Source organism: Aegilops tauschii, chromosome 3 (assembly GCF_002575655.3).
Source record: "Aegilops tauschii subsp. strangulata cultivar AL8/78 chromosome 3, Aet v6.0, whole genome shotgun sequence".
Taxonomy (NCBI): domain Eukaryota; kingdom Viridiplantae; phylum Streptophyta; class Magnoliopsida; order Poales; family Poaceae; genus Aegilops; species Aegilops tauschii.
This window is the reverse complement of record NC_053037.3, coordinates 388,694,776-388,720,168: the sequence shown is the minus strand read 5'-3', so window position 1 is coordinate 388,720,168 and position 25,393 is coordinate 388,694,776. Positions and strand designations below refer to the sequence as shown.

General features: G+C 47.2%; 3 protein-coding genes across 6 annotated transcripts; 2 read left to right on the top strand and 1 right to left on the bottom strand.

The window, feature by feature from the left end:
- The first annotated feature begins 13,250 nt into the window (after positions 1-13,250).
- Positions 13,251-16,351, top strand: LOC109771678 (dihydroorotase, mitochondrial). Its single transcript, XM_020330377.4, has 7 exons — positions 13,251-13,776; positions 13,877-14,058; positions 14,415-14,551; positions 14,773-14,938; positions 15,015-15,131; positions 15,567-15,727; positions 15,939-16,351. Exons 1-7 carry the CDS (start codon positions 13,541-13,543, stop codon positions 16,140-16,142), a joined length of 1,203 nt encoding a protein of 400 aa, XP_020185966.1. The 5' UTR covers positions 13,251-13,540; the 3' UTR covers positions 16,143-16,351.
- A 460-nt stretch (positions 16,352-16,811) lies between these two features.
- Positions 16,812-18,290, bottom strand: LOC109771679 (pentatricopeptide repeat-containing protein At2g27800, mitochondrial). Its single transcript, XM_020330378.4, has one exon. The coding sequence runs from the start codon at positions 18,288-18,290 to the stop codon at positions 17,046-17,048; it is 1,245 nt and encodes a 414-aa protein (XP_020185967.1). The 3' UTR covers positions 16,812-17,045.
- Positions 18,222-22,963, top strand: LOC109771680 (uncharacterized). Of its 4 annotated transcripts, XR_002234925.4 has the most exons (13): positions 18,222-18,494; positions 18,572-18,681; positions 19,619-19,750; positions 19,859-19,932; positions 20,000-20,105; positions 20,204-20,272; positions 20,695-20,759; positions 20,874-20,972; positions 21,147-21,246; positions 21,749-21,855; positions 22,264-22,441; positions 22,624-22,685; positions 22,789-22,963. XR_002234925.4 is itself a non-coding variant. In XM_020330379.4 (11 exons), the coding sequence occupies exons 1-10, from the start codon at positions 18,275-18,277 to the stop codon at positions 21,809-21,811; spliced, it is 1,038 nt and encodes a 345-aa protein (XP_020185968.1). In that variant the 5' UTR covers positions 18,222-18,274; the 3' UTR covers positions 21,812-21,855; positions 22,624-22,963. The 4 variants fall into 4 exon arrangements, 1 of the variants encoding a protein (XP_020185968.1); XR_002234926.4 differs by lacking the exon at positions 22,264-22,441; XR_002234923.4 differs by having other exon boundaries at positions 22,624-22,963.
- The last annotated feature ends 2,430 nt before the right edge of the window (positions 22,964-25,393 follow it).

Here is a 25,393-nt window from a genome sequence, read left to right as displayed (position 1 = left end):
TGGATGATTCCGAGACGGACGCTGACGACATCCACGAGTGGTGCCCCAGGCAGAAGCATATCCGGTTTTTCGCCTTGTGGTTTTAACATGTTGAATTGCGTGCTGCAGTCTGGCTCATGACCTCCCCCAGTGATCCTCATCTTCTGGGAATTCGATGGGTCCGAACATGATGGAGAGCGAGTCGCCTCCGCCAACCTCCCCCCCCCCCCACTGCTACAGATAACACCGAGGTGTTGTCCCGAAGGACCCTTCCGGGTCAGAGAGAGGCGCAGGAAGCCGCCAAGACGGCGCCAAAGGGTGATACCCCTGCTGCCGAGAACATGGGGGAACCGACCCCCATGTCCAATTTGGCCCCCAACCAAATGTCTTCCGGAGGCCCACACAGCTCCGGAGTCAGATGAGCAGCCTCCTTCAAAAGAATGGGGCGCGCCCACTCCATCGGCGACCTCTGTCAATCCGGAGGTGCTGGATACTCTGGTGAAAGCTTCAGAGCGCCGCCATTGTGGAAGAACATCGTACCCTTATGGGTACGGTGGTTGAAAAGGTTCGGTCCACTAAAAGCAGATTGAACGAGGCCTACACTAGCCTTCTGAGAGGCTTTGAGGTATGTGATATAATGCCTTTTAACTATAGAAAAGGAATGCCCGTGTATAGATAGTAGCCCCTGAGACTCTATGCGGTGTTCGCAAAGAAAAGTCGAACAGAGGATTGAATAACTAGCACAGGAGATTAACATACATATCTATTTGAACAAACAGGCTGCGATGCAGGCATTAGCTTCCTATGCCGCTGAAGCGTCCGAGCTGAGGCGGAAGTTAGAGGCAAAACAAGGTATGTGATACCGAAACACATCTAAAATGATATCAGCTCTGATTTGTTATCTGGATGAGTTTTATAATTATGCTCATAGCTGACGCGTCAGAGGTTGAGACCCTCAAGAGCGCGCTGGCCGAAGCCAAGAAGGAGGCGGAGGAGGAACGAGCCGCCCGCATGAAACATGAATCAAGGGTGGAGGAAGTCCAGCAAGAGCTCAAGGATGCTATAAGCAAATGTGAGTCCTTAGAGCGCAACATTTCGGATCAAAATTCCGAACTTGCTAAGGCCCTCCAAAGTGCACAGGAAGCCCGAGTTGAGGCCCAAGGCGCCCTCCGGGAGATCCAAGAGGCAAAACAGATCGCGGCTGGTAAGGCCTTTAATATGCAGAGCAAATTTGTGAGAAGAAGGTACATCTTACTGACCCGGGTTTGGAGTTCTCCAGGAGCGTTTGGGGATCTGCCCCGGAGTGTTGCTGACGCTGCGGAGTTCTTCCGAGCCGAAGAGGGGAGCTCAACGGAGAAGCTGTTCTGGTCGCAGTACCTTGCGCCAGAGCATCCAGTGCCCCTCAGCGATCAGCTGAAACAGTTGACCGAACTGCATAGGATGGCCGGATTGGCCATGAGGGATTTTATAATCCGTCTTTGGCCTGTCGAACCCATACCCAGCAGTTACTTTGGGCTCGTGAAGCGGCTGGTCAACGCCTACCCCCGGCTTGATGCCGTAAAGCGGCCGGTCTGTATCGAAGGTGCGCGGATGGCCTTTGCCCGTGTCAAAGTGCAGTGGGCGAAGATGAATGTCGTCAAGCTCGCAACCGAGGGACCGCCCGCAAGCAAAGAGCACCGCACGCTGGAGCGGTATTTCGATGACGTCCTGGAAGGATCCCGTATTGTAGAGGGCCAGTGTTCGAAGGACATCATTTTTGAATGAATGTATCCATGTTGTCCAATCTTTGTATTATGAAACAAGGCTTATGTATGATATGTTGCTTGTTTTACTTTAAGATGTTTCCTCTTGTGCGGTCGTTTACGGTATCTGAGAGTTGGCCAGTCGTCGACTTCAACCCCTACGTAGGTAGTACGAGGGTGTTCGGAATAGCATCTAAACACGCTTGACCCAACGACTTGGTCCTTGAAGGAGGTGTTAGTGCGGCGAACCAGGCAATTGGACTATGTGGCTTTATCACTCTCACTTAGCCATAGGAGTTTGACAATGGGAGTGTAGGCGCAGCCCCTAGTATTATTCGATTATTCGAACTTGGGTGTTGTAAATGCCCGACCGGGTGAAGGCCGGTCTGTCGCGTGATGCGGAAAAAATCGCAAAAGATTTATACTTAGTCATCGAATAGCTGACCAGCTCTTATCGCATCGTGACAGTCAGTTTTCGGCTTTCTCTACTGAGGTGTTTTCCCGGATGAACTAAAAACACAATCGCAGTAGTTCTCCCTTTACTACCTTAGCCGAACAAGCGGAACGTAAGGCAGTAACCACAGGAGCCGGGCAACCCAACTATTGACCAAAGACATGATTCGGAGCCGATGCATATAATGCTATATTCGGGACGCCGAATTCTACTATAAAAGTGTTCAGACTTATTTTAAGAAATGTACGTGGCTCAATAGAGCCCCTAGCGATTTAAGTCGTACCGAGGTGTACATGACAGTCGGACGAAAAAATAGGGAAATGCAGATTAAGAAATAAGCCAATGCCATATAGGTTGGGCTAGAAATTGTTTCCATTATAATCTGATTGATACATCAAAATGTATTTGTACAATAATGCGATAAGCAACAAGGATATTTTACATGCCGAGCACAAGGGAAAGCTGTGTACGGGTCCTGAAAACGGACGAGGTGATCTTTAAAAACCCTTTAGATACTCTGCCATGCGTCTACGCTGCTTTTCTCCTTGGCGTGTTATCCTTCGAAAGGATCAACGGGTGGGTTTTCATGATAGGCCCAGAAAAGGGCCCTTGGCACCGTCGAAAGGTGAGGTGGGTTGCAAGGAACCTGGAGAAATAAAAATAAGAGAAAAAAAGAAATATGAGGGTCCGGATAGGGTCTAGCCGCATTATGGACTTTATCTTTACTATGCCTCCATCTTTGCCCATGGTATCTTTAGTGCGTAGTTATGTACGCGTGGTACATATGCCGCAATTCAGTTGGGGCTGACACGGGGGCCGAATTGTTAATCGAGCTCCTGACGAGCTGGACTGTCATGCTGCGGGGTAGTCCGGACTCGTTTGATAGTGTCTGAGGGCTTGGCCGCCGATGTAATAGTTAGCTTGATAAGGCCGCCTTGTACCTCCGCTGCCAGGGCCACGGTGTGCTCCTTAGTACGGAGGGAGCGTTCCATGTTTCCATTGACTGTTATGACACCGCGTGGTCCGGGCATCTTGAGTTTGAGATAGGCATAGTGTGGGACCGCATTGAAGCGAGCGAACGCAGTTCGTCCGAGCAGTGCATGGTAACCACTGTGGAAAGGGACGATGTCGAAGATCAAGTCTTCGCTTCGGAAGTTGTCCGGTGAAACCGAAGACGGCCTCCAATGTGATTGAGCCCGTGCAGTGGGCCTCTACACCAGGTATTACTCCTTTAAAGGTAGTTTTGGTGGGCTTGATTATTGATGGATCAATACCCATCTTGCGGACTGTGTCATGATAGAGCAGGTTAAGGTTGCTGCCGCCATACATGAGGACTCGCGTGAGGTGGAATCCGTCAATGATTGGGTCAAGGACCAATGTGGCCGAACCTCCGTGGCGGTTACTGGTCGGATGGTCTCTGCGATCGAAAGTGATCGGATAGGCTGACCATGGGTTGAATTTTGGAGCAACTGGCTTTATCGCATAGACGTCCCTTAACGCACGCTTGCGCTCCCGCTTGGGGATGTGTGTGACATATATCATGTTCATCATTTTTACCTCGGGGGGAGGGGGAATTTCTTCTGTACCCCTGTGTTTGGTGGACGAGGCTCCTCGTCGTTATCCTCGCTTGGCGACCCCTTCTCCTTATGTTTGGTATTTAACTTACCGGCCTGTTTAAAGACCCAACAAATGCTATTGGTATGATTGGCAGGCTTGTCGGGGGTGTCGTGAAATCTGGTAGGGTCGATCGAGTATTCGGTCCAAGCTGGATGAGCCGTCTTTGTTTCCTTTGAATGGCTTCTTTCGCTGACCGGACTTGGAGCCACTGAATCCGGTGTTGACCGCCGTGTCTTCGATATTGTCATTGTTGCTTCGACGCTTGTGCTTATTGCGTCGGGTCCTGCCGTTGGTGTTTCTGACTTCTGGAGTGCCAGGGTCGCTGGTACTGTTGCTGCTACAAGCTAGCCAGCTATCTTCGCCCTCACAAAAGTGGGTCATGAGTGCTATGAGGGCTGGCATGGACTTCGGTTTTTCTTGGCCGAGGTGTCCGGTGAGCCATTCATCGCGGATGTTGTGCTTGAAGGCCGCTTGGGCTTCGGCGCCCGGACAGTCGACAATCTGGTTCTTTTTATTAGGAACCTAGTCCAGAATTTCCTGGCCGACTCTCCGGGTTACTGGACTATGTGAATGAGGTCATCGGCGTCCGAAGGCCGGGTATACGTGCCTTGGAAGTTGTCTCTAAAGGCGTCTTCCTAGCTTCTGATAGAGTTTTCTAGGAGGCTGTTTAACCAGTGCCGAGCTGGTCCCTTAAGTTTTAGTGGGAGGTATTTGATGGCATGTAGATCATCACCACGAGCCATGTGAATGTGGAGAAGAAAATCTTCGATACATACTGTGGGATCTGTTGTGCCATCGTACGATTCGATGTTGATGGGTTTAAACCCTTCTGGAAACTGGTGCTCCATTACCTCATCGGTGAAGCATAGGGGGTGTGCGGCGCCTCTGTATCGGGCCACGTCACGACGCAGTTCGGATGAAGTCTGTATGCGGTTTTCGGCCCGGGCGTGGTTGTACTTGTCGCGCCAGGCTTGGTAGCCGTCTTCTCGCGCCGGGGCACGCCCGCGTGATCCGTAGATTGATCTGGTCTGACCGGATCTATTTTCCAGGTCCTGTCGTAGGTCATAGGTGTATCCCCGAGCTATTGTTTCTCTGCCTTTACGGCGAGGTGGTGCGGGCTGGTGTTCGGCTTGAGTTGCCGTTCTGTCTCGGCCACGTGGTGGTCGGTCAGCTCCGTTAGCAGCGTTACGCGCCGGTGGTATGGGCTCCAGCGCCTCATCGTCGAATTGGGGTAACAGCTTGTGTTTCGGGTAACTCTTAGTTGGGTGTTCGAGGTCGTATTCCTCGGCTGCCAAGACATTAGTCCATCTGTCGTTGAGCAGATCTTGATCAGCTTGAAGCTGTTGTTGCTTCTTTTTTAGGCTTCTTGCAGTGGCTATTAGCCGGCGCTTAAAGCGCTCTTGTTCCAGGGGTTCCTCAGGCATGATGAAACCTTCGTCGCTGAGGCTCGCGTCGTCCTCGGAGAGTGGTAGATAGTTGCTATCCTTCGAGTCTTCGTTCCCTGCTGGCTCGTCAGGGTTAACTTGCCCGTCCTCCCAATCATCCTGTTCGGATGTTGGTTCGATGGGGGCTTCTTGGTCTTCGGCGTTCTCCGGAGTATTATTGTCTCCGGTGCCGGTATTGCTATCTTTTCCGCGACGCAATTTAGAGCGGCGCCACTGACGTCGACGCTTTGGTGGTATCTCAGGAGGTTCGTCCTCGACTGGATCCTTCTCATCATCATCGTCGCCTTCTTTAGGTGTGTCCACCATGTACACGTCATATGAGGAAGTGGCCGTCCAACATCAAGTGAATGGCGGGTTTTGGGCCTGCTCCTCTCCGGCATCATCGTCCATACCGTCGATGTCTTCAGAGGCGTAATCGAGCATGTCGGTTAAATCCTCGATAGTGGCTATGAAGTGGGTGGTGGGTGGGAAGTAAAAGTCCCTGCTCTCAGCCCCTAGTCCGGGCAGGGCGCAATTCGGAAGCGATTCCTCTGTGATGACGAGGGATCACATTAGGTCCAAAGCCTCGTTTAAGAGCGAGGTTTGGACGGGGAAGCGAGAGTCCATGGAGTTGGGCGGGACAGAAATTCCCTGGCCGAGCTCACATGAAGCGGACTTCGAGGGTTCGGAGCTAGTGTCCGGAGAAGAGTCCGGTTTTATGATGATAGAGGGAGCCTGACGTAACTCCGGGCCTGCCGGTGATGCTATCCCCTCCGGTTCTCCAATATCGAGCTCTGTAGCTGCAGAGAGTCCGGCGGGCTCTAAACTCCCGTCTTCGGACCTGGTGACGTGCTCCAGATCTAAGGCCAGAGCGGTGGTCGGGGCCGCGAACCCTTGGAAGATCAAGTCTCCTCGGGTATCAGCGACATAGTTCAGATTTCCAAAACTGATCTGATGACCTGGGGCGTAGCTGACGATCTGCTCTAGGTGGCCAACCGAGTTGGCCCGCAGTGTGAAGCCGCCGAATACAAAAATTTGGCCGGGGAGAAAAATCTCCTTCATGGTAGTATTGTTGCAGGTGATCGATGGAGCCATCGAGCCTTTCGACGACGACACAGTGGAACTCTCAATGAAAGCACCAATGTCGGTGTCAAAACCGGCAGATCTCGGGTAGGGGGTCCCGAACTATGCTTCTTAGGATCGAAGGTAACAGGAGACAGGGACACGATGTTTACCTAGGTTCGGGCCCTCTTAATGGAGGTAATACCCTACTTCCTGCTTGATTGACTTTGATGAGTATAGGGGTTACAAGAGTTGATCTACCTCGAGATCGTAATGGCTAAACCCTAGATGTCCAGCCTGTATGATTATGATTGCCTCTATGGACTAAACCCTCCGATTTATATAGACACCGGAGGGACCTAGGGTTGTACAGAGTCAGTTTACAGGGAAAGGAATCTACATATCCGAATGCCAAGCTTGCCATCCACGCAAAGGAGAGTCCCATCCGGACACGGGGGAAAGCCTTCCGTCTTACATCTTCACGGCCCATCAGTCCGGCCCACGTCACATAGCCCGGAGGCCCGAGGACTCCCTAATCCAGGACTCCCTCAACGGACCCAGTCCGTGTAGTTGCTACCATCATCTTTCAACTTAGCGTTCTCTAGGAACGCATTAAAATTCAACGGAACAGTAGCACAGGCCATTTATCTACAACAACATAGACATGCAAAATACTATCATGTACTAAGTTCATGATAAATTAAAGTTCAATTAATCATATTACTTAAGAACTCCCACTTAGATAGACATCCCTCTAATCATCTAAGTGATCACGTGATCCATATCAACTAAACCATGTCTGATCATCACGTGAGATGGAGTAGTTTTCAATGGTGAACATCACTATGTTGATCATATCTACTATATGATTCATGCTCGACATTTCAGTCTCAGTGTTCCAAGGCCATATCTGTATATGCAAGGCTCGTCAAGTTTAACTCGAGTATTCTGCGTATGCAAAACTGGCTTGCACCTGTTGTATGTGAACATAGAGCTTATCACACCCGATCATCACGTGGTGTCTCGGCACGACGAACTGTAGCAACGGTGCATACTCAGGGAGAACACTTGTACCTTGAAATTTAGTGAGAGATCATCTTATAATGCTACCACCGTACTAAGCAAAATAAGATGCATAAAGGATAAACATCACATGCAATCAATATAAGTGATATGACATGGCCATCATCATCTTGTGCCTTTGATCTCCATCTCTTAAGAACCGTCATGATCACCATTGTCACCGGCTTGACACCTTGATCTCCATCGAAGCATCGTTGTCGTCTCGCCAACTATTGCTTCTACGACTATCGCTACCGCTTAGTGATAAAGTAAAGCAATTACATGGCGATTGCATTTCATACAATAAAGCGACAACCATAAGGCTCCTGCCAGTTGCCGATAATTTTTACAAGACATGATCATCTCATACAACAATTTATATATCATCACGTCTTGACCATATCACATCACAGCAAGCCCTGCAAAAACAAGTTAGACGTCCTCTACTTTGTTGTTGAAAGTTTTACATGGCTTCTACGGGCTTAGCAAGAACCATTCTTACCTACGCATCAAAACCACAACGATTTTTCGTCAAGTGTGCTGTTTTAACCTTCAACAAGGACCGGGTGTAGTCACACTCGATTCAACTAAAGTTGGAGAAACAGACACCCACTAGCCACCTGTGTGCGAAGTACGGCGGTAGAACCAGTCTCATGAACGCGGTCATGTAATGTCGGTCTGGGCCGCTTCATCCAACAATACCGCCAAATCAAAGTATGACATGCTGGTAAGCAGTATGACTATTATCGCCCACAACTCTTTGTGTTCTACTCGTGCATATAACATCTACGCATAGACCTGGCTCGGATGCCACTATTGGGGAACATAGTATTTCAAAAAAATTCCTACGATCACGCAAGATCTATCTAGGAGAAGCATAGCAATGAGCGGGGAGAGTGTGTCCACGTACCCTCGTAGACCAAAAGCGGAAGCGTTTAGTAACGCGGTTGATGTAGTCGAACGTCTTCGCGATGCAACCGATCCAAGTATCGAACGCACGGCACCTCCGCGATCTACACACGTTCAGCTCGGTGACGTCCCTCGAACTCTTGATCCAGTTGAGGCCGAGGGAGAGTTTTGTCAGCACGACGTCGTGGTGACGGTGATGATGAAGTTACAGGCGCAGGGCTTCGCCTAAGCACTACGACGATATGACCGAGGTGTGTTTCTGTGGAGGGGGGCACCGCACACGGCTAAAAGATCAACTTGTGTGTTCTAGGGTGCCCCCCTCCCCACGTATATAAAGGAGGGAGGGAGGAGGCCGGTCGGCCCTCGGGGGCGCGCCCAAGGAGGGGAGTCCTACTAGGACTCCAAGTCCTAGTAGGATTCCACCAAGAGGGAGAGAGGGGGAAGGAAGGAGAAGGAGAGGGAGTAAGAAAGGGGGGCGCCGTCCCCTCCCCTTCCCTTGTCCAATTCGGACTCCAAGGGGGGGCGCGGCCTGCCCTGGCTGCCCTCCTCTCTCTCCAATAGGGCCCATGATGGCCCATTAGTTCCCCCGGGGGTTTCCGGTAACCCCTCTGGCACTCCGGTTTTACCCGAAACCATCCGGAACACTTCCGGTGTCCGAATAACATGGTCCAATATATCAATTTTTATGTCTCGACCTTTTCGAGACTCCTCGTCATGTCCGTGATCTCATCCGGGACTCCGAAAAAACTTCGGTACATCAAATCACATAACTCATAATACAATCATCATCGAGCGTTAAGCGTGCGGACCTACGGGTTCGAGAACTATGTAGACATGACCGAGACACATCTCCGGTCAATAACCAATAGCGGAACCTGGATGTTCATATTGGCTCCTACATATTCTACGAAGATCTTTATCGGTCAAACCGCATAACAACATACGTTGTTCCCTTTGTCATCGGTATGTTACTTGCCCGTGATTCGATCGTCGGTATCACCATACCTAGTTCAATCTCGTTACCGGCAAGTCTCTTTACTCGTTCCGTAATGCATCATCCCGCAACTAACTCATTAGTCACATTGCTTGCAAGGCTTATAGTTATGTACATTACCGAGAGGGCCCAAAGATACCTCTCCGACAATCGGAGTGACAAATCCTAATCTCGATCTATGACAACTCAACAAACACCACCGGAGACACCTGTAGAGCATCTTTGTAATCACCCAGTTACTTGTGACGTTTGATAGCACACTAAGTGTTCCTCCGGTATTCGGGAGTTGCATAATCTCATAGTCATAGGAACATGTATAAGTCATGAAGAAAGCAATAGCAATAAACTAAACGATCATAGTGCTAAGCTAACGGATGGGTCTTGTCCATCACATCATTCTCTAATGATGTGATCCCGTTCATCAAATGACAACACATGTCTATGGCTAGGAAACTTAACCATCTTTGATTAACGAGCTAGTCTAGTAGAGGCATACTAGGGACACTATGTTTGTCTATGTATTCACACATGTACTAAGTTTTTGGTTAATACAATTCTAGCATGAATAATAAACATTTATCATGATATAAGGAAATATAAATAACAACTTTATTATTGCCTCTAGGGCATATTTCCTTCATGATCTTCATCAAATTCATCAAAGTTTGACGAATTTCTAAAAATCTCCCATTCAGCCCCCTCTGGAAGTAAACCTGCGCTTTCAGTGGTCATGCGTCCAATGTATACACACTTACGACAACATGAATCATGCGTCACAGGGTGGTACTAGCAGCCTTGGGTAGCAACCATAAAACTATGGACATATTAAGGTGAAGGAAGGGGACCGCAACCAGATCAGAACGGGTCATGTGGCCATTCCAATTGCCTCCTTTATATATGGGGCAACCCCCCTAGGTTTGTGCGAACCTTTGTAGGGCTTGGTGCGCCCATTCCCTTTTCCCACTAATGGGGCCTAGTCTTAGTGGGGGAGAGAAGGGGGCGAGCAGGGGCCCTTTCGATGCATTAATTGACATAAAACATTACGTAATGCCCTCACGCACTCAAGCATGGCGTTGTGGCAAGCCGCCGACCCGACGCACGCCGAGATCGGTCATCACCTCACCTGCATCATTAACCTTCCCGCTCACTCCCCGGTATCTTGTGTCTTGGCGTGACAACCGACAAATCAAATGCCGAACTAAAACCAACATAATTATCAGCTTTTACATTTGCCGGTTTTTTAATCTATGCATTTGACACAAACTAACCATACATACTGAGACATAGGTGATCACTGAATCGGGCCCAAATCATGTTGGCCATTCCCCCTCCTAGGCTCTTTGGCACCCGTCATCGGTAGAGTTAGCGAGACACAATGCCAAACGGGCGAAGCTATGTCTCGGTTCACACGAGACAAAAACTAGTTTCACGTGTAGCGAGCTCCAGATTGGGCCGACCCAATGCGTGGGTGGCCATAGGCCTCAAAGCACTCGTTTCTTTGTTTTTTTTCACTTTTTTCTTTTCCTTTTTTGATTCTTTTTTATACTTCCAGATATTATATATACTACAAAAAACACTTTACATAAATATTCAAAAATATTAATTCTGCATTTGAAAATGTTAAATGTATAAAGAAAAATGTTTCTGATATATAAGAAAAACATATACAAAAATATAAAATGTATATGAAAAAGCATACATCAAAATATACTTCAAAATGTAATCATTTATCTAAAAATGTTAAACGTGGATAAAATTTCTTTAATGTATACGACAAATGTACAACATGTATAAAAAGTAGATATTTAACATATATTGGAAAAAATGTTAATCATGTATTTAGAAAATGTTAAATGTGTATATAAAAAATGTTCCTGGTGTATACAAAAAATGTACGATATGTATGAAAAAGTAGACGTCAAAAAGCATATGTGTTAAAAATGTTAATCATCGATTTGAAAAATGTTAAACTAGTGTATAAAACTGTCCCTAATGTACAGAAAAATGTACAGTGTTTATGGAAAGGTAGACATAAAATATATATGTTTAAAAAATGTTAATCATGTATTTTCAAAATTTTGAATGTGTATTTCATTTTTGACCATGTATTAAAAAAATGTTCAGTATATCTATTTAAGATTAGTGTACATATTGTATTCAAGAAATGTTCAATATGTATAAAAAAGAAGACATGTGTTAAAAAACCCAATGTAAACAGACAAATAAACAAAAAGGAAAAAAGAAAAAAGGACCAGTGAAACCAAGAAAGAAAAGAAGAAAAATGATGCAAAAAGAAAGAATAAAACCAGTAAAAATTGGGATGAAAACAAAGAAAACCAATGAAAAAACAAAGAAAAACAAAAAAAACCAGTGAGGGAGTTAAAATAGAAAAAGGAAAAAAAAAGATAAAAACCAGAAAAATCCTAGCGAAGGAAACCCATCGAAACCAAGCGAACGAAACCCAACAAACTCACGCGATCGAAACCTAGCGACAAAAAAAATTGCAAATGGGCCGACCCGGTAGGTACATGTAGGGAGAAATCCTTCAGCGAGACAGAAGCTATACTCATGGTCAACCAGATATAGTCTTCGAGACGCGAGAATGCCAAATGGTCCGGTCTTAGCGTGCCCGGCATGATAGCCCACTTGCATGTCACACGTGGCATGGCCCGAGACATTTATAGTTTGTTCGTGCCGGCACATGGCCCGCCTAGGGTTGTGCCTAGGCCGCGAGTGCTGGCACAACACCACATGTTTAGTTTTATTATTATTTATCCAGTCTAATAGGCTGAATATAGGCCCAAAACAACCCAATAGGTTGAATTCTACGCGATCTAGCGGGCTAAACGGTCTGTCGTGCCGGTCCGTGTAAGAAGGCGGTTGTGTGTGCGCCAGGGAGGGCAGCACGCATGTCGGCCTGACAAGGCCCATGTACTTGGCATGCATGGGTAGGTCGTGTCTTGCCTGGCCCGTATAACCCAGGCCGTGCCATGCCTGCCTGAGCCATTTGGCCAGGGCCGGGCTTGGGCTCTACTTCTCCCCCCGAAGCCTGCCCGAAATGACCATATATATATATATTTATTCCAAATATAGGTATAATATCATAATATTATTTTTTAATAAAAATGTTACTGTTCATATGCTTCGGGATGGGCTCGGGCTTGGGATTTTTTACTTCGGGCTTTGCCAAGCCCGGCCCGGCTTGATCGGGTTTATACAACCCACCGCAGCAGCCGCCACAGCTACTCCTGCTGCCCATTCCCCACGCACTTTGCTCAAAGAATGAAACACCCATGCCTTGGCCATCGCCTTCACGCACAACGCAACACACCAGCCAGGCGCACGGCCAGCATGCACGCTCGCCACTCTCGTCGTGCCGCCTCCAGTCTGCCTCTTTTTTCTTGCGGGCCTCCTGTCTCGGCTCTTTCCCCACCTTGGCCCTGTTTGGTTCCATGAGTTAGAGTTAGTTTGGGTTAGTTTGGACTCAACTAACCCAAAAATATCCAAACAGGAGGGTTAGTTTGGGTTAGATGCATCTAACCCATCCAAAAAATCTAACCCACCAAGAGGTGCTTCTTTGGGTTAGTTCTTCTTGGGACCACTAAAAAACATTTTTTTTCTCTCACTCTCCCCGCAGCATACCCCCTCGTCTCCCCGTGGCCCGTTCGTCCGCCGGTAAGCAGTCGCGGCTCCTTGCGCGGCCCGTCCCCGTCGGCCTCGGCCAGCGCGACTCCTTGCGCAGGGGCGGCGGATTCGGTCGGCGGGCTACACGAGAGGCCAACGCGGCTCCTTGCCGGGCGCGTCCCCGTCTGCCTCGGCCAGGGCTCGCTCTGCCAAATCCGGCAGGAAATAGGGTCCGAAGTAGCCAAATGATTGAGAAAGAGCATTTATTGTTAATCTAACCTTGTCATCCAAACACCTCTTTAGTTAAAGTAAGTTTAGGATTAGAATCTAGCTCTAACCTCTAGCCTCTAAGTTAGAAGTTACAGTATCCAAACAGCGCCTTCTCTGCTACTTTCCAGCCGCCGACCACCCTAGACCCGTAGTGCGCTGCCTCTACCTACGTCGCTGCACGCCCGCACACGGCGGGGGAGCTCCGGTTACTTCGGCAGAATCTGAAAACCGAGCCTTTCGTTCGTCATTTTGGGTTCGAAATTACTTAACCGAGCCGAACACCGAACTACACCAACCGAATCTCGGTTTCTACCTACCTAAACGCCCACGCCTCTTGCTGCTCCACGCCGGACTCGCCACCGGAGGAGGGCCAAAACCGAATACGAATAAAGCCGCCAAGTCAATGCAGGCCGCGATCACCACCGTCGCCTCCGCGAACCCGCATCTGAAGCCTCTGGTCTCCTCGCTGCGGCCGTCGCCCCCGCACCGGGTCCGAGTCCACCCTCCTCGCCACCGCCCGAGCACGAGGGCGAGCGCCATGGCCTCCTCGGCGCCGCAGGAGCTCACCATCACGCGCCCAGACGACTGGCACCTCCACCTCCGTGACGGCGACGTGATGGCCACGGTGCTCCCCCACAGGTTTGCTCCTTGTGCTAACGCACTCTTACTGTTCGGTGCAATGCCTGAACGAACATAACAGGCAGGGTGGCTGTGTGTTTTGCTGTGTGCTCTGTGGCAGCGCTAGGCACTTTGAGAGAGCCATCGTGATGCCCAACCTGAAGCCACCGGTTACGACAACGGCACGTGCGATCGCGTACAGAGATGAGATCCTCAAGGCGCTGCCTCCCGGGAGCAGCTTTGTGCCGCTCATGACGCTCTACCTCACGGACAGCACTAGCCCAGAGGAAATCAAGGTCGCAAGTATGGATTCTCCCCACCGCAGTTTGTTCTTTAGCTGTTCCTTTTTTTTGCTGTTTGTACTTCATTGTTGCATCTCATGATTATCGAATATCTATATCTGTCTCCCAACTAGCGAAAAACCAAGTTTGTAGTGAGCCCTATTGTTTGTTATTGTTGATGTGAATTTGCGCGATGAGTTTGTTACCACATTGTTGGTGTGTGTTAAAAGCTAGAATAAGCTTGATTAATGTGATTACAATTATTCCCTTAACGATTCTGGGTCATCTTGTAAATGTTATGCTCCTCCTTCAGTCATTACTCATAAATTATGAAATGATGATGAATCATAATGTTTATATTGCATGCCATGTTTGTAGGAAAGAGTGCTGTGGTTTTTGCTGTCAAGTTGTATCCTGCTGGAGCAACTACTAACTCCCAAGATGGCGTAACTGATATTTTGGGGAAATGCTTGCCTGTCCTTGAAGAGATGGTCAAGCAGGAAATGCCTTTACTTGTAAGTAGTTATTGTTCTCCTCCCTACACAGAATCCCAAAGTTTTGGTTCATCTGCCAAGTTGGTCTCTAGTTTTACTTCAGATGTTAACTGGGCTTGTCATTTGTTGCCTTGACAATACCGAACTTATCAAAAAGATGTTTGTCAGAGTTAGTAATATTGATTCCTGTACGGTCAATGCCAACATAGTCGCCTTTATGGCTATTTTTTCATTTCCTTCAGGTTCATGGAGAAGTCACAGATCCTCATGTAGACACCTTTGACCGTGAGAAGGTCTTCATTGAGAAAATATTAGCACCACTTGTACAAAAACTTCCACAGCTGAAAATCGTTATGGAACATATCACTACGATGGATGCAGTGAACTTCGTAGAATCATGCAAAGAAGGTATGTGCTTTTACAATGACCCTTAATACTTATGTTTGCCCTTATACATGGTTCTTATATTTTGTTGTGATTTCAGGTCATGTTGCTGCAACAGTGACTCCACAGCATCTCCTTCTAAACAGGAATGCGTTGTTTCAGGGTGGTTTACAGCCTCACAATTATTGCTTGCCAGTGCTGAAGAGAGAAACCCACAGTATGTTCTGATCACTCTTGTGTCCCTAAGCCACACAAGTTTTCCAGTCTCGTATCACTTATTCTGCTTTTTCAACAACACACAAGAAATCTCTAATTCTGCTCAACTTCCTACCTTTAATTATTGTTCTTGTTGAGATAATTGGTAGAAAACATTGACTTAGACATTCCAGCAGGAAAAGACTATATCTACAACATTGCTATTCTTGCATTATATTATCATGTTCCTTTTGATGATCATTATATTCAGATTCTTGCCCAGCATTACAATTTTGAATACACGAACTTGGCTATGGACTTCGTTGCATTCTTTTATTATCACCTGCATTTGTAGGATAGCACGAGCGATGTCCTTGGTAGATAATATGCTCAATCCCCCTTTTCTTTTTTCTACAGCATGCAATGTGTTTAACTGTCTCTGAATCTTCTATCTCAGGACAAGCTATCGTTTCTGCTGTAACGAGTGGGAGCAGACAATACTTTCTTGGCACTGACAGTGCTCCCCATGATAAACGGATGAAGGAGTGTTCCTGTGGATGTGCAGGAATATATAGTGCTCCTGTTGCTCTTTCTCTTTATGCGAAGGTATTTGAAGAGGTAATATATTTTTCTCTATCTCTCTCTCATATTGGAGTTCAGTATTTTCTTTGGCCTGGATCGTTATCATCTTACTAGAAACTACTGTTATAATTGTCTCAGCTACAAAAAGCCTATCACAATCTTACAGGCAAAGAACTACTCTATCCGACATGAAAATGTTAGGATTTCCCACTAATCTGTTTCTTGGACATATTTTGTCCTGTTTCAGGCCGGTGCTCTTGATAAGCTAGAGGCTTTCACAAGCTTCAATGGGCCAGATTTTTATGGTCTCCCAAGGAACACATCAAAGACTGTTCTGAGAAGGAGCCCCTGGAAAGTGCCTGCAACTTATACGTACGGCTTAGGGGTGATTGTGCCTATGTCCACCGGTAACACTCTGGAATGGCTTCCGTCCGATCAGCCTGAAGAATGAGCAAATTACAGATGGTCCATTTGGGGGAGAAACAATAAGTGGAGCCGTTCCATCTCCCCCCTTTCTGTAGAATGAGCCTGACAAAAACATGGTTTTGGTCTTAAACTTACCCCGTGTGGGATTCGTAAAAGCAACTTTGTAAGAGCAACTTGGTCGAAGCAAGAGCGAAAAAGTCTTCATCTGAATAAAAGAAAACAGGTTATTGTTGAGTTATCTGCATTTCAGTGGATTGCACTAAAACCTCGTCAGAAGATGAAAGGGTACAAGCTATATGCAGGTAAGTGATACTATTTGCCTGCGAGTCTTGGTTGAGTCGATTGGCACGGCAGGTGAAGCGGCAGCCACAGCCATGGCGTCAAGCCGTACGTAGAGCACCATCGCAAAAAGAAAAAAAGGAAAAAAAAAGAACAAAGAAGCGTACGTAGAGTTGGGTCGGCAATAGCTCTACCAACAGGTTCAAATGTTGGTGCTCATATTACACTCACCAATACGAGAAGAAGGAGACGTTCCCACTTGTGTCTGTATTGTGTTAAAAACAAATGTGAGAAGAAGGAATCTAGACAGTTCCTTGGTTCATTCCACCATGTGTTTAGAAGACGTGGTGTTCGCGCGTAGTGATAATTCAAGACATTTAAACTCTTCAAACTTAACATTCAATTACACGATACGTTTTCAACTCGCATGTATCGTTGTGAGCACATTGCACACATGACTCTGTTCCTCCCTCCTCACAAATATAAGATGTTCTACAGCTTTAGTTCCAGTGTGCTTGTTCATTCATTTCAATCCAAATGTAGTCTATATTGAAATATCTGAAACATCTTACATTTATGAACGGATACTTGAGAATCATAGTAAAAAAAAAACTCATCCGATGCAGATATCAACCTGCTGAATTCTGTGCTAGCTACTTTGTCGTCGTCGTCGATCACCACCTCTCGTGCACTCGTCAGCATCCAGGCCATCGTCGCCGTCCTCGTCGTCTTGGATCGAAGCCAGGAGCTCTCGCCGCTCGGCGACTCTGAGCATGCCCATCTCCTCCATCTCCCCGACCACTCTTTCAGCGTCCTCCCTCTTCCCGGCCCTCCCCAGCTCCTCCACCACCGCCCTCCTCGTGATATGATCCACCACCGCCCCCGCCCTGGCCATATCCCACATCACCCGCTCCGCCTCCGCGGCCTCCCCGGCCACCGCGAGCGCGCTGACGAACGCGTTGCAGGACGGCTCCGTCGGCATCATCCCTTTGCCCCGCATTTCCTCGAACAGCTCCCGGGCGTTGTTGGTGCGGCCCTGCGCGCTCAGCCCGCGCAGCAGGTAGCTGTACGTGAGGCCGTCCGGCTCGCAGCCGTAGACGGGCGCCATCTGGTGGAACACGCGCAGCGCGTCGTTGAGGTGCAGCGACTGCGCGTAGCCCCTGACGAGCACGTTGAGCGCCCGGGTGTCCGGCGGGATGCCCTCCTCCAGCATCTGCCGGAACAGCGCGGAGACGGTGTCCATGTACATGTAGTGCACCATGGAGTCGTTGCCCCCGCGCGACAGCAGCGCGGTGAAGAGCGCGTGGTAGGTGTCGGCGGCGGGGCGCGCGGCCGGGTCGGCGGAGGCGCGCATGAGGGTGTAGACGTGGAACGCCTTGCCGAGCTTGCGGAACTCGCAGTAGAAGTAGAGGGCGGCCCTGAGGAGGGGCCCCGGGGACGGGAGCGAGGGGAGGAGGGAGAAGAAGAGGGCGCAGGTGCGGTCGAACTCGTCGTAGAGCTGGGCGGCGCCCAGGCGCTTGACAGCGACGAGGAAGGGCCCCGGGTCGGGCCGGAAGGTGGGCCGGCCGAGGGAGTGGGTGAGCAGCGGGAAGAGGAGGCGGAGGTCGGAGGTGGAGGCGAGGGAGGATGCGAGGACGGCCGGTGTGAGGCGGGAGGGGAGGGAGGCGATGGCAGCGGAGACGGCGTCGGGAGACGGCGACTGGCTGGGCGCGCGGTGGCTGCGGCGGAAGCGGTGCGGGGTGCGGCGGGAGGAGGTGGCGAAGGGGAGGCGGTGGGAGAGGGAGGCGCCGGCGGGCGTGCTGCAGAGGATGCGGCGGAGGAGCGTGCTCATCGCGGCGGCGGCGGCGGGGATACTGCGACACGAGTACAGTCCACAAAATGCCACAGACGGCATACACAATCCCCCACCCGGTTAGGCAACCGCCACCAAGCACGACACGCTCACATCACATCACAGAGCGCTCAAAGCACAGGCGGCCAAGTCGGCTTGCAGAAAGGATGGCCGCCGCGGTCGCCTTGGCAAGCCCTCTCCGGCGGCTCCTCCACTTCCCTTGCCCGCGCCGCGCTATCCCCGCACCACTCCGCTTCTTCGCGCGAGGTAAGCCCTAACCCATTGCCCGGTCGGCCTGATACTCCGATTGAGCTGTTTGTCTAATACTTGGTCGCCATGCGCAGGGCGGTGTGACGTGGCCCTCGCCGTCTCGGCGGCCGCAGTCGGAGATTCGTCTGCTAAGGGGGGCGTGCACAGGCATGTAATCGAGGAAGTCATGGACATTCTGGATATGGTTATCTCTTTTTCTTCATTCTAGCACATTTGTATTTTCCATTGAGCTTCCGTCAGAGTCTAGTTCGACGTGAAACAGTTATGTTTGAATGTTTCGCTTGCTGAGATTAGATGGCTGACGATAATGCGGATAGTCGGCTTGTGGACGAGGTGTTTGATTAACTGCCTCAATGGAATTTGAGGTTTCTTTCCACAATTTAAGAAAGTATCATGAGCTTCAGGTTGTGTTCCAGTAGGCTCATAGACTTCCTCTCTAAGAGGGTATGTTACATGAAAAATTAGGGGAAAATTAGATGTGTTTACTGAGATTAGATGGTTGATGATAGTGCGGATACTTGGCCTATCGAGGAACTGTGCCTCGATGGAATTTGAGACTTCTTCCCACTATTCATGAGCTTTAGGTTGTGTTCTAATAGGCTGATGCTTCCTCTCTAAGAGAATATTTTTAGTACATGAAACTTAGGGGAAATGAGATGTGCTTCCTGTTAGCTGTTTTGCTATTGAAGCATGAAGAAAAAGTCGATGAATTGTCCATTTGGTGTGTGAAAACATAACCTTTCAATCATATTGGCTTTGGTGCCTTTGTAAGAAGAGAATAAAATTGCTTCTTCCAAGGTAAACCAAGTGGCAGGAGTTAAAGAATTGGTGAATAGATGTACGGATAAGCTGTAGGGAGGAAATACAAACTTGATCCTGATACCCTATAGTGTCACATGATGCTTGAAACATAACATAACATAACTGCCTTTTTGCATATTAACAATGTACCATGAGGTTACTACATGGTTTTTCAGTAAATTTGTTCCAATACTGTAGTTATTCCATTTCCAAGAGAAGGGATATCACCCTGTTTTATATTGAGAAAATTACTGGGGTTACAGTTACATGATCATTAGTTCTTCAGTTCATGAATTTGTACTGACATCAAGCTTATGCAGGCACAAAGGGCTTCCCAACGAAGAGATGTCTTCCACACCAGTTTTCTTACGCCACCTATCATAGCGGAGGCTATGCTAGCAATTGAAAAGTTAGCTGATATCAAAGCAGTAGCTCAGGGGGGCTATCCACAGGTGGAATTCAATACAATCAAAGGAGTTGTTGATAGCTACCATTTTTACGTGAATAATAGCTTATATTAACCTATATACCTTGTTTTTCTCATCTTCATATCCATTTAGGCTGAGCGGTGCCGAATTTCAGCTGGGCATCCAGACTCTATGAGAAGTGACCCAGATGTAGTTGCTGCTTTGAGGTTTTCAAGAATTTATATTGTAGCCATCACTATCTGTTATGTAAACTGACTTTTAAACCTTTCCTAGCATCTCCGGGAATTTCCGATTGGAACCCTGTTCTCATGGTGACTTTCTCGGTGCTATTCTTGGGGCAGGAATTACAAGGGAGAAAGTTGGAGATATACTTTTACAGGTCCACACTTTCCACAAATACTCATTTCCCTGAGGCGTGTCCAGTTTTTCTTTTCCCATCTTATCATCATTTGGGTTGTCTCTTTGCTTTTCTGTTAGGGGGAAAGAGGTGCTCAGGTCCTTGTTGATCCAGAGCTTGTTGACTATCTGACTTCCACACTAGAAAAGGTAGGTATCTCACAAATTATGTTGCCAATTTTTCGTTTGTGCGAGCTGGATGTGCATGCTCCCACTTATGTGCCTATGTTTATATAATGGATCAGATCTGAGATATGGTTCAGTGACATGCATTCAATGCTATGCAAAGCACATAACCTGTATATTACATGCTGATGTGTTTGTTTTTACTCGACATTTTAAGAAATTAGAGCACATTGCGATCCTAATTTTTATGTCCGCTTAGATCGCTGAAAATCTTTGTTCTTTTTATGTTAGTCTTTTGTATTTGTGAGTTTTGACACAAATTTGTCCGCGAAGAATCTCCCCATGAACTTTGACTGTTGTTCATGATTTTTTTAGTATCATTTTCCTTGTTGGAAGTGCAGATTCTTCTAATTATGGTTTACTCTGAATGATATTTTATTGAACAGGTGGGGAAAGTTGGTGTTTCATGCACCCAGATTCCCTTGCTTGCTATAGAGTATGAGCCACCAAGGTTTGTTTCACATGTCATCGTGGATCTTAGTGTATATACTGCATGCTTAAGATCACAACAACTTATGATGTAATACCCTGGAATAAGCTACTCAGCACTGCCATTGAACTGCAGGACCAAATCTTTTAAAACTGTAGAATCATCACTTCGGGTTGATGCTGTGGCCAGTGCAGGATTTAAAATATCACGCACAAAGCTTGGTAGCATGATCAGGTATGAACTTTGAGCTGCTAATTTGTTACTTTATGTTCAGTAAGGCTTTTCTTTACCTTACCATGAATAGTTGGACATTCTTATCTTATTTTGGACGGTGCTGTTAGCCTGTTGGTTTTTCTAATTACCATGCACAATGCAATTCATTGTAAGTTTCCTTTTCTGTTTGGTAAGTTCTGGAGATGTTCGTGTGAATTGGTCACTGGTTTCGAAAAGTGGAGCTACCCTCAAGGCTGGGGATGTTGTTTCTGTCAGTGGGATGGGGAGATTAAAGGTAAAATCAATCACCAGTTATTGTCTTTTTGAATAAATGTTTGATGAGCCTTGAATTCTCTTGAGCAAATTAGGATAAAATTATGATGTTACTGTTGCACCTAGTTTACGCTGATGGAACAATTTTTCTGGTGCTTCAGAGGCATTCCACCAGTGCAGGTTTTTGAGAATATGTTGGGCCTTGCATTGTATTCTGTATGCAGTTAAGTTGGACCGCCCATTCTATATGTTTAGTGTTTGTTGTTTTTTTAATCCTTTCCTTCTTTATTCTGTGAACCATACTCCAAAATGTTAAATGGAAAAATTACAACCTTTCGCTGTCCACTTATATTCATAATATGTTTGTTGATATATGCTGACAATTAGATCTTTGCATTATATGATATGCAGAAATACCCATTATAGCATGCTATGGAAGATGTATGCATGCTACTAGAGATGTCTAATACATTTTCAAATCTCTGTTATATGCTTGAGTTACTTCAAGTCATTATTTCCTGTAGATTGGGGAAATCGTGACTACGAAGAAAGGCAAATATGTCATTCAGTTGATTCAATATTTGTAGGCCCGTGACTGATCAATTGTTCTCTGAAGAATACCTGACTGGTGGTATGCATTTTGTTACCTACTATTTGAAGAAAATTCTCTTTGTTAAGCTTCATGCACTAGCCAACGCAACCAAAAGTCCGAACTGATGGAAAGGGCTACGCAATCCACATATACACTTCAACACTCTTGTTCACGATTCAAATAGTAAAGCCGAAAATTTCGCTCTGCTTAGTACAGTATATTCTAAGATTCATCAAGTAATTACTTCATTTTGCTTAAATTAGCTGGGTTTAACATTTGTGAAGAAACTCGTGAGTATATTGTTAGGGTGTAATTGTATTGCTAAGTCATCACTGAGGCAGTATAAAATATCATACTATGCTGCAAAAAACAATTTATTTATGATATGTGTGCTTACCGTATTTTGGATTGCACTCTTCTACTCTTTACTGTGCACTTTGCTTTCAGAGTTTGCAAAGTGCTCAGTTGCTTACACAAGCATAAGGGCTGCAGCTGCCTGCAAATATTTACGATGAAACTGATCCATAATATTTAGAAGGGAAAAGGACAAGTGGACAGTACATGTAAAGTATATGTGACAGCTTATCTTTAAAGTCCAGATCAAATTGAGAATGAAATTTAGAAGGTACGCAATTCGCTTATAGTTGCAAGTCCATATGTTTTGAATGCATTTATGATGTAAATGGTAGGAGTATCATATATGCAAAGATGGGTAGCTGCACATATAGGCTTGGAAAATCTGCTTCCTTTCATCGGAGTTCTTCATGTGGCAGCTACCACTGATGTAGTCTTTTTGGTATTTTGTAGGATCAAAGTCTCTCTGTGAACTCCAACTCGTGTGAGGACTCGATCTGCTTTAGGGCAAAAAGGTGAACAAAAAGTATATGTTTTGGAAACAATGGAAATGTGTTTCTTCTATTCATACTAAAGAGCGATTCGCAAACAACATCCTCAGCAATTTTCTGTCATCAGGAAACATGTGACACGACTACGATATGGTAGGAAACCTTTTGCACTTGGGTAATTGATAACTATGGGTCGTAACTTCAACTCGTTTTTTTCAAAGACTTCGCAAAGGGTTGTATTCGTTGTACCGAATCTTCCGTTCCAACTTCCAAGTTGCAAATTTACCTTATTTTTTTTAGAACACCAAGTTGCAAAATTATCTCAAGACCCAGTGTTTAAGGTCATCAACGCCTTTTACTGTCGCATAAGTTCTGTTATCATAAGGTTCCTTCTCGAAAACACTGGAGTAGCTCATTTTCTGGGGTACAAAAACCAGGAGTTGTTGAATCATCCTAGGCACCTACCAATGCTCATGGCATCTCGTCCGTTGACCAATAAACCACAAAATATCTTAGCAAGACTTGCACTTTTGTAAGCCATGGCAGCAGACCTGAACCTGACTGCTAAAGCTCCCGTATGTACCATCTCAAGTGCTTATCTGTTTTCGCCATCACGCTAAACCTTTGGACCTACCTACAATGCGACAATGATGAAATATGTAGATCTTGGATGATGCCAGGCAGCACTGTAGGCAAGTCTCCGGTCTCCGGTTCCATCGAAATGCAATAATTTGCCCCTCCTACGCATCCTTTCACAGAGATATCCAATCTGATCCAGTTGGGATACTAGTCCTCTAGGCTATGCAGAAAGCAGTAGAGTATCACATGCATGTTCTTAAAGGAGTGCTGTAGCTGTGCCCCAACTTTGTGGACCTTAAATGTAGTAACTTGACAGCCTGTGACAAGGAGTTGCTTGATTTAAGCCCACCAATTAATTGGCCGGGGAACTACTCTACAGCTACAGCTACCACCTCCCTTGCTGAAGGTGATGCCAAAAGGTTGCTCACTCACATGCTCCTATCCTATCGCCATAGAACTGACCTGGCCACCTGGGAGCGAAAACTGAACAAACGTATCGGTTTCAGAACAAAGCTACTGGTAAGCTAGGTGTGGCTTACCGTTGTTCAGGTTTTCGCCCGGTTTTCTACAGTAAACCGAGCAGTCTGGGTCCTTGTACCATCTTCTTCTTTACAACGAATATAATAGCTCTCCTGCTATCGTTCAAAAAGAACAAAGCTACGGTTGAGACCAAATGGATGGGTTTATCTATCACTGTGGTTGCTTGATTGTTTTTTTTTCGGAAAAACTTTCAATCTATTCATCTTCAATCATGGCAGTACAATGAATACCAGAAATAAAAATTACATCTAGATCCGTAGACCATCTAGCGACAACTACAAGCACCGAAGAGGAGGGAGGGAGACCATTTTGGTATTGTGACTTTAAAGTGGACCGCGGTGAAATGCTGGTGGTAGTGGGCTGAATGAGTGGGACAGGTAAGGGCGAGCTACCTTTTCCACAGCAAAATCATCCCAAGTTTGGACCCTTGCACGACAAGTTTTACTACTGGCACTTTTTGAGCCGGCGTGATGTTGTTCTTTCCGGCTACTGGTAGATAACGTATTCATCTCACTCAGGAGAGTCAAGTCCAAGTACCTATCTTAGCTTTTCTCTTGTTTTCTGCGGCTCAACAACCTGTTGAAAACAGACGCTCCTTCCTTCAGGAAGGACGCCCGTCCTGGACGTGCCATTTTTAGGACAAGACTGGCCGTGCCATTTGCCAAAATATGTGCGTAAAGCTTCCTTGGATTCTACGCTCGCCATACTTTGAAAACACACAAGACCAACGCCTCCCTTTTGCTTGTCCCTAATAAGCCAATTGTGAGCATGCGTTGCCTCCTTTCCTGACTGAATTTCCCATGGAGGCTTGACCAGTTCGAATGGTCCGAGGCCATTTTCCGTAGCCATGGCCCAGCCGGAAGGAAGGGCATGCCGTCCAGTGATGGAGTAAGATAAATATCCTTTTTTCTTTGCGAATAAGTAAGATAAATATTCACACACAAAAAAAAAATCATGGTCAGCTAGTCTTGTCGTGGCTAGGCTGTCGACGTGAATAGTAGACTAGCAGTTGTTTGTTCATTCTCTGCATCCATCTACCTGGGAGGTTAGGCCAACGCCACCGCACGATCCCAAACGGACGTCCGGTTTGGCTGGATTTCGTCCGTTTGGGGCGGCAATGGGTTCGTTCATGTCCGCTTGGGGCCGTTGGGTTGTCGGTGCGCCCAACGCGCGGCCGCACCCCAAATCATGTCTGGGGTGGACGTGATTAAAAAAACACAAAAACTAAAATGAAATGCTGAAAAAAGTAAATAAACGCAAACATAAAAACATAAAACATAAATTCCACAAAATGGTCCAGTTCCACGGTTTACATAGACATAATTAACATAAAAAACAAAATAAAACCGCCGCCCGCGCGCACCTGCTGTGCCCGTCAATGTCGTGGCCGTTGTCGCCTTTCAGTGACCGCCGTTGTCGTCGTCGTCGCTGACGAGGTCGATGTAGTCCGGCGGCGTCCAGAGGTGGGACAGCGGTTAGTGGTACACGGGGGCGGGCTGGAAGGCGGCAGGTGCCTGCACCACCTCCTCCCGTGGCGACGCCTCCTGCTCCGGTGACCGCGGCGGCGTGGGGCACCAGTTCACGCCCCCCACGGCGTCGGCCATCTCCGGAGC

Bases quoted from the DNA above. Each gene is read 5' to 3' on its own strand.
- LOC109771678 (XM_020330377.4), top strand. From the start codon at position 13,541: ATGCAGGCCGCGATCACCACCGTCGCCTCCGCGAACCCGCATCTGAAG. The intron at 14,939-15,014 runs GTATGTGCTTTT...TTGTGATTTCAG, and splicing joins CGTAGAATCATGCAAAGAAG to GTCATGTTGCTGCAACAGTG. The intron at 15,132-15,566 runs GTATGTTCTGAT...CTTCTATCTCAG, and splicing joins GCTGAAGAGAGAAACCCACA to GACAAGCTATCGTTTCTGCT.
- LOC109771680 (XM_020330379.4), top strand. From the start codon at position 18,275: ATGCCACAGACGGCATACACAATCCCCCACCCGGTTAGGCAACCGCCA. The intron at 18,495-18,571 runs GTAAGCCCTAAC...CGCCATGCGCAG, and splicing joins ACTCCGCTTCTTCGCGCGAG to GGCGGTGTGACGTGGCCCTC. The intron at 20,760-20,873 runs GTTTGTTTCACA...ATTGAACTGCAG, and splicing joins ATAGAGTATGAGCCACCAAG to GACCAAATCTTTTAAAACTG.
- LOC109771679 (XM_020330378.4), bottom strand. From the start codon at position 18,290: ATGCCGTCTGTGGCATTTTGTGGACTGTACTCGTGTCGCAGTATCCCC.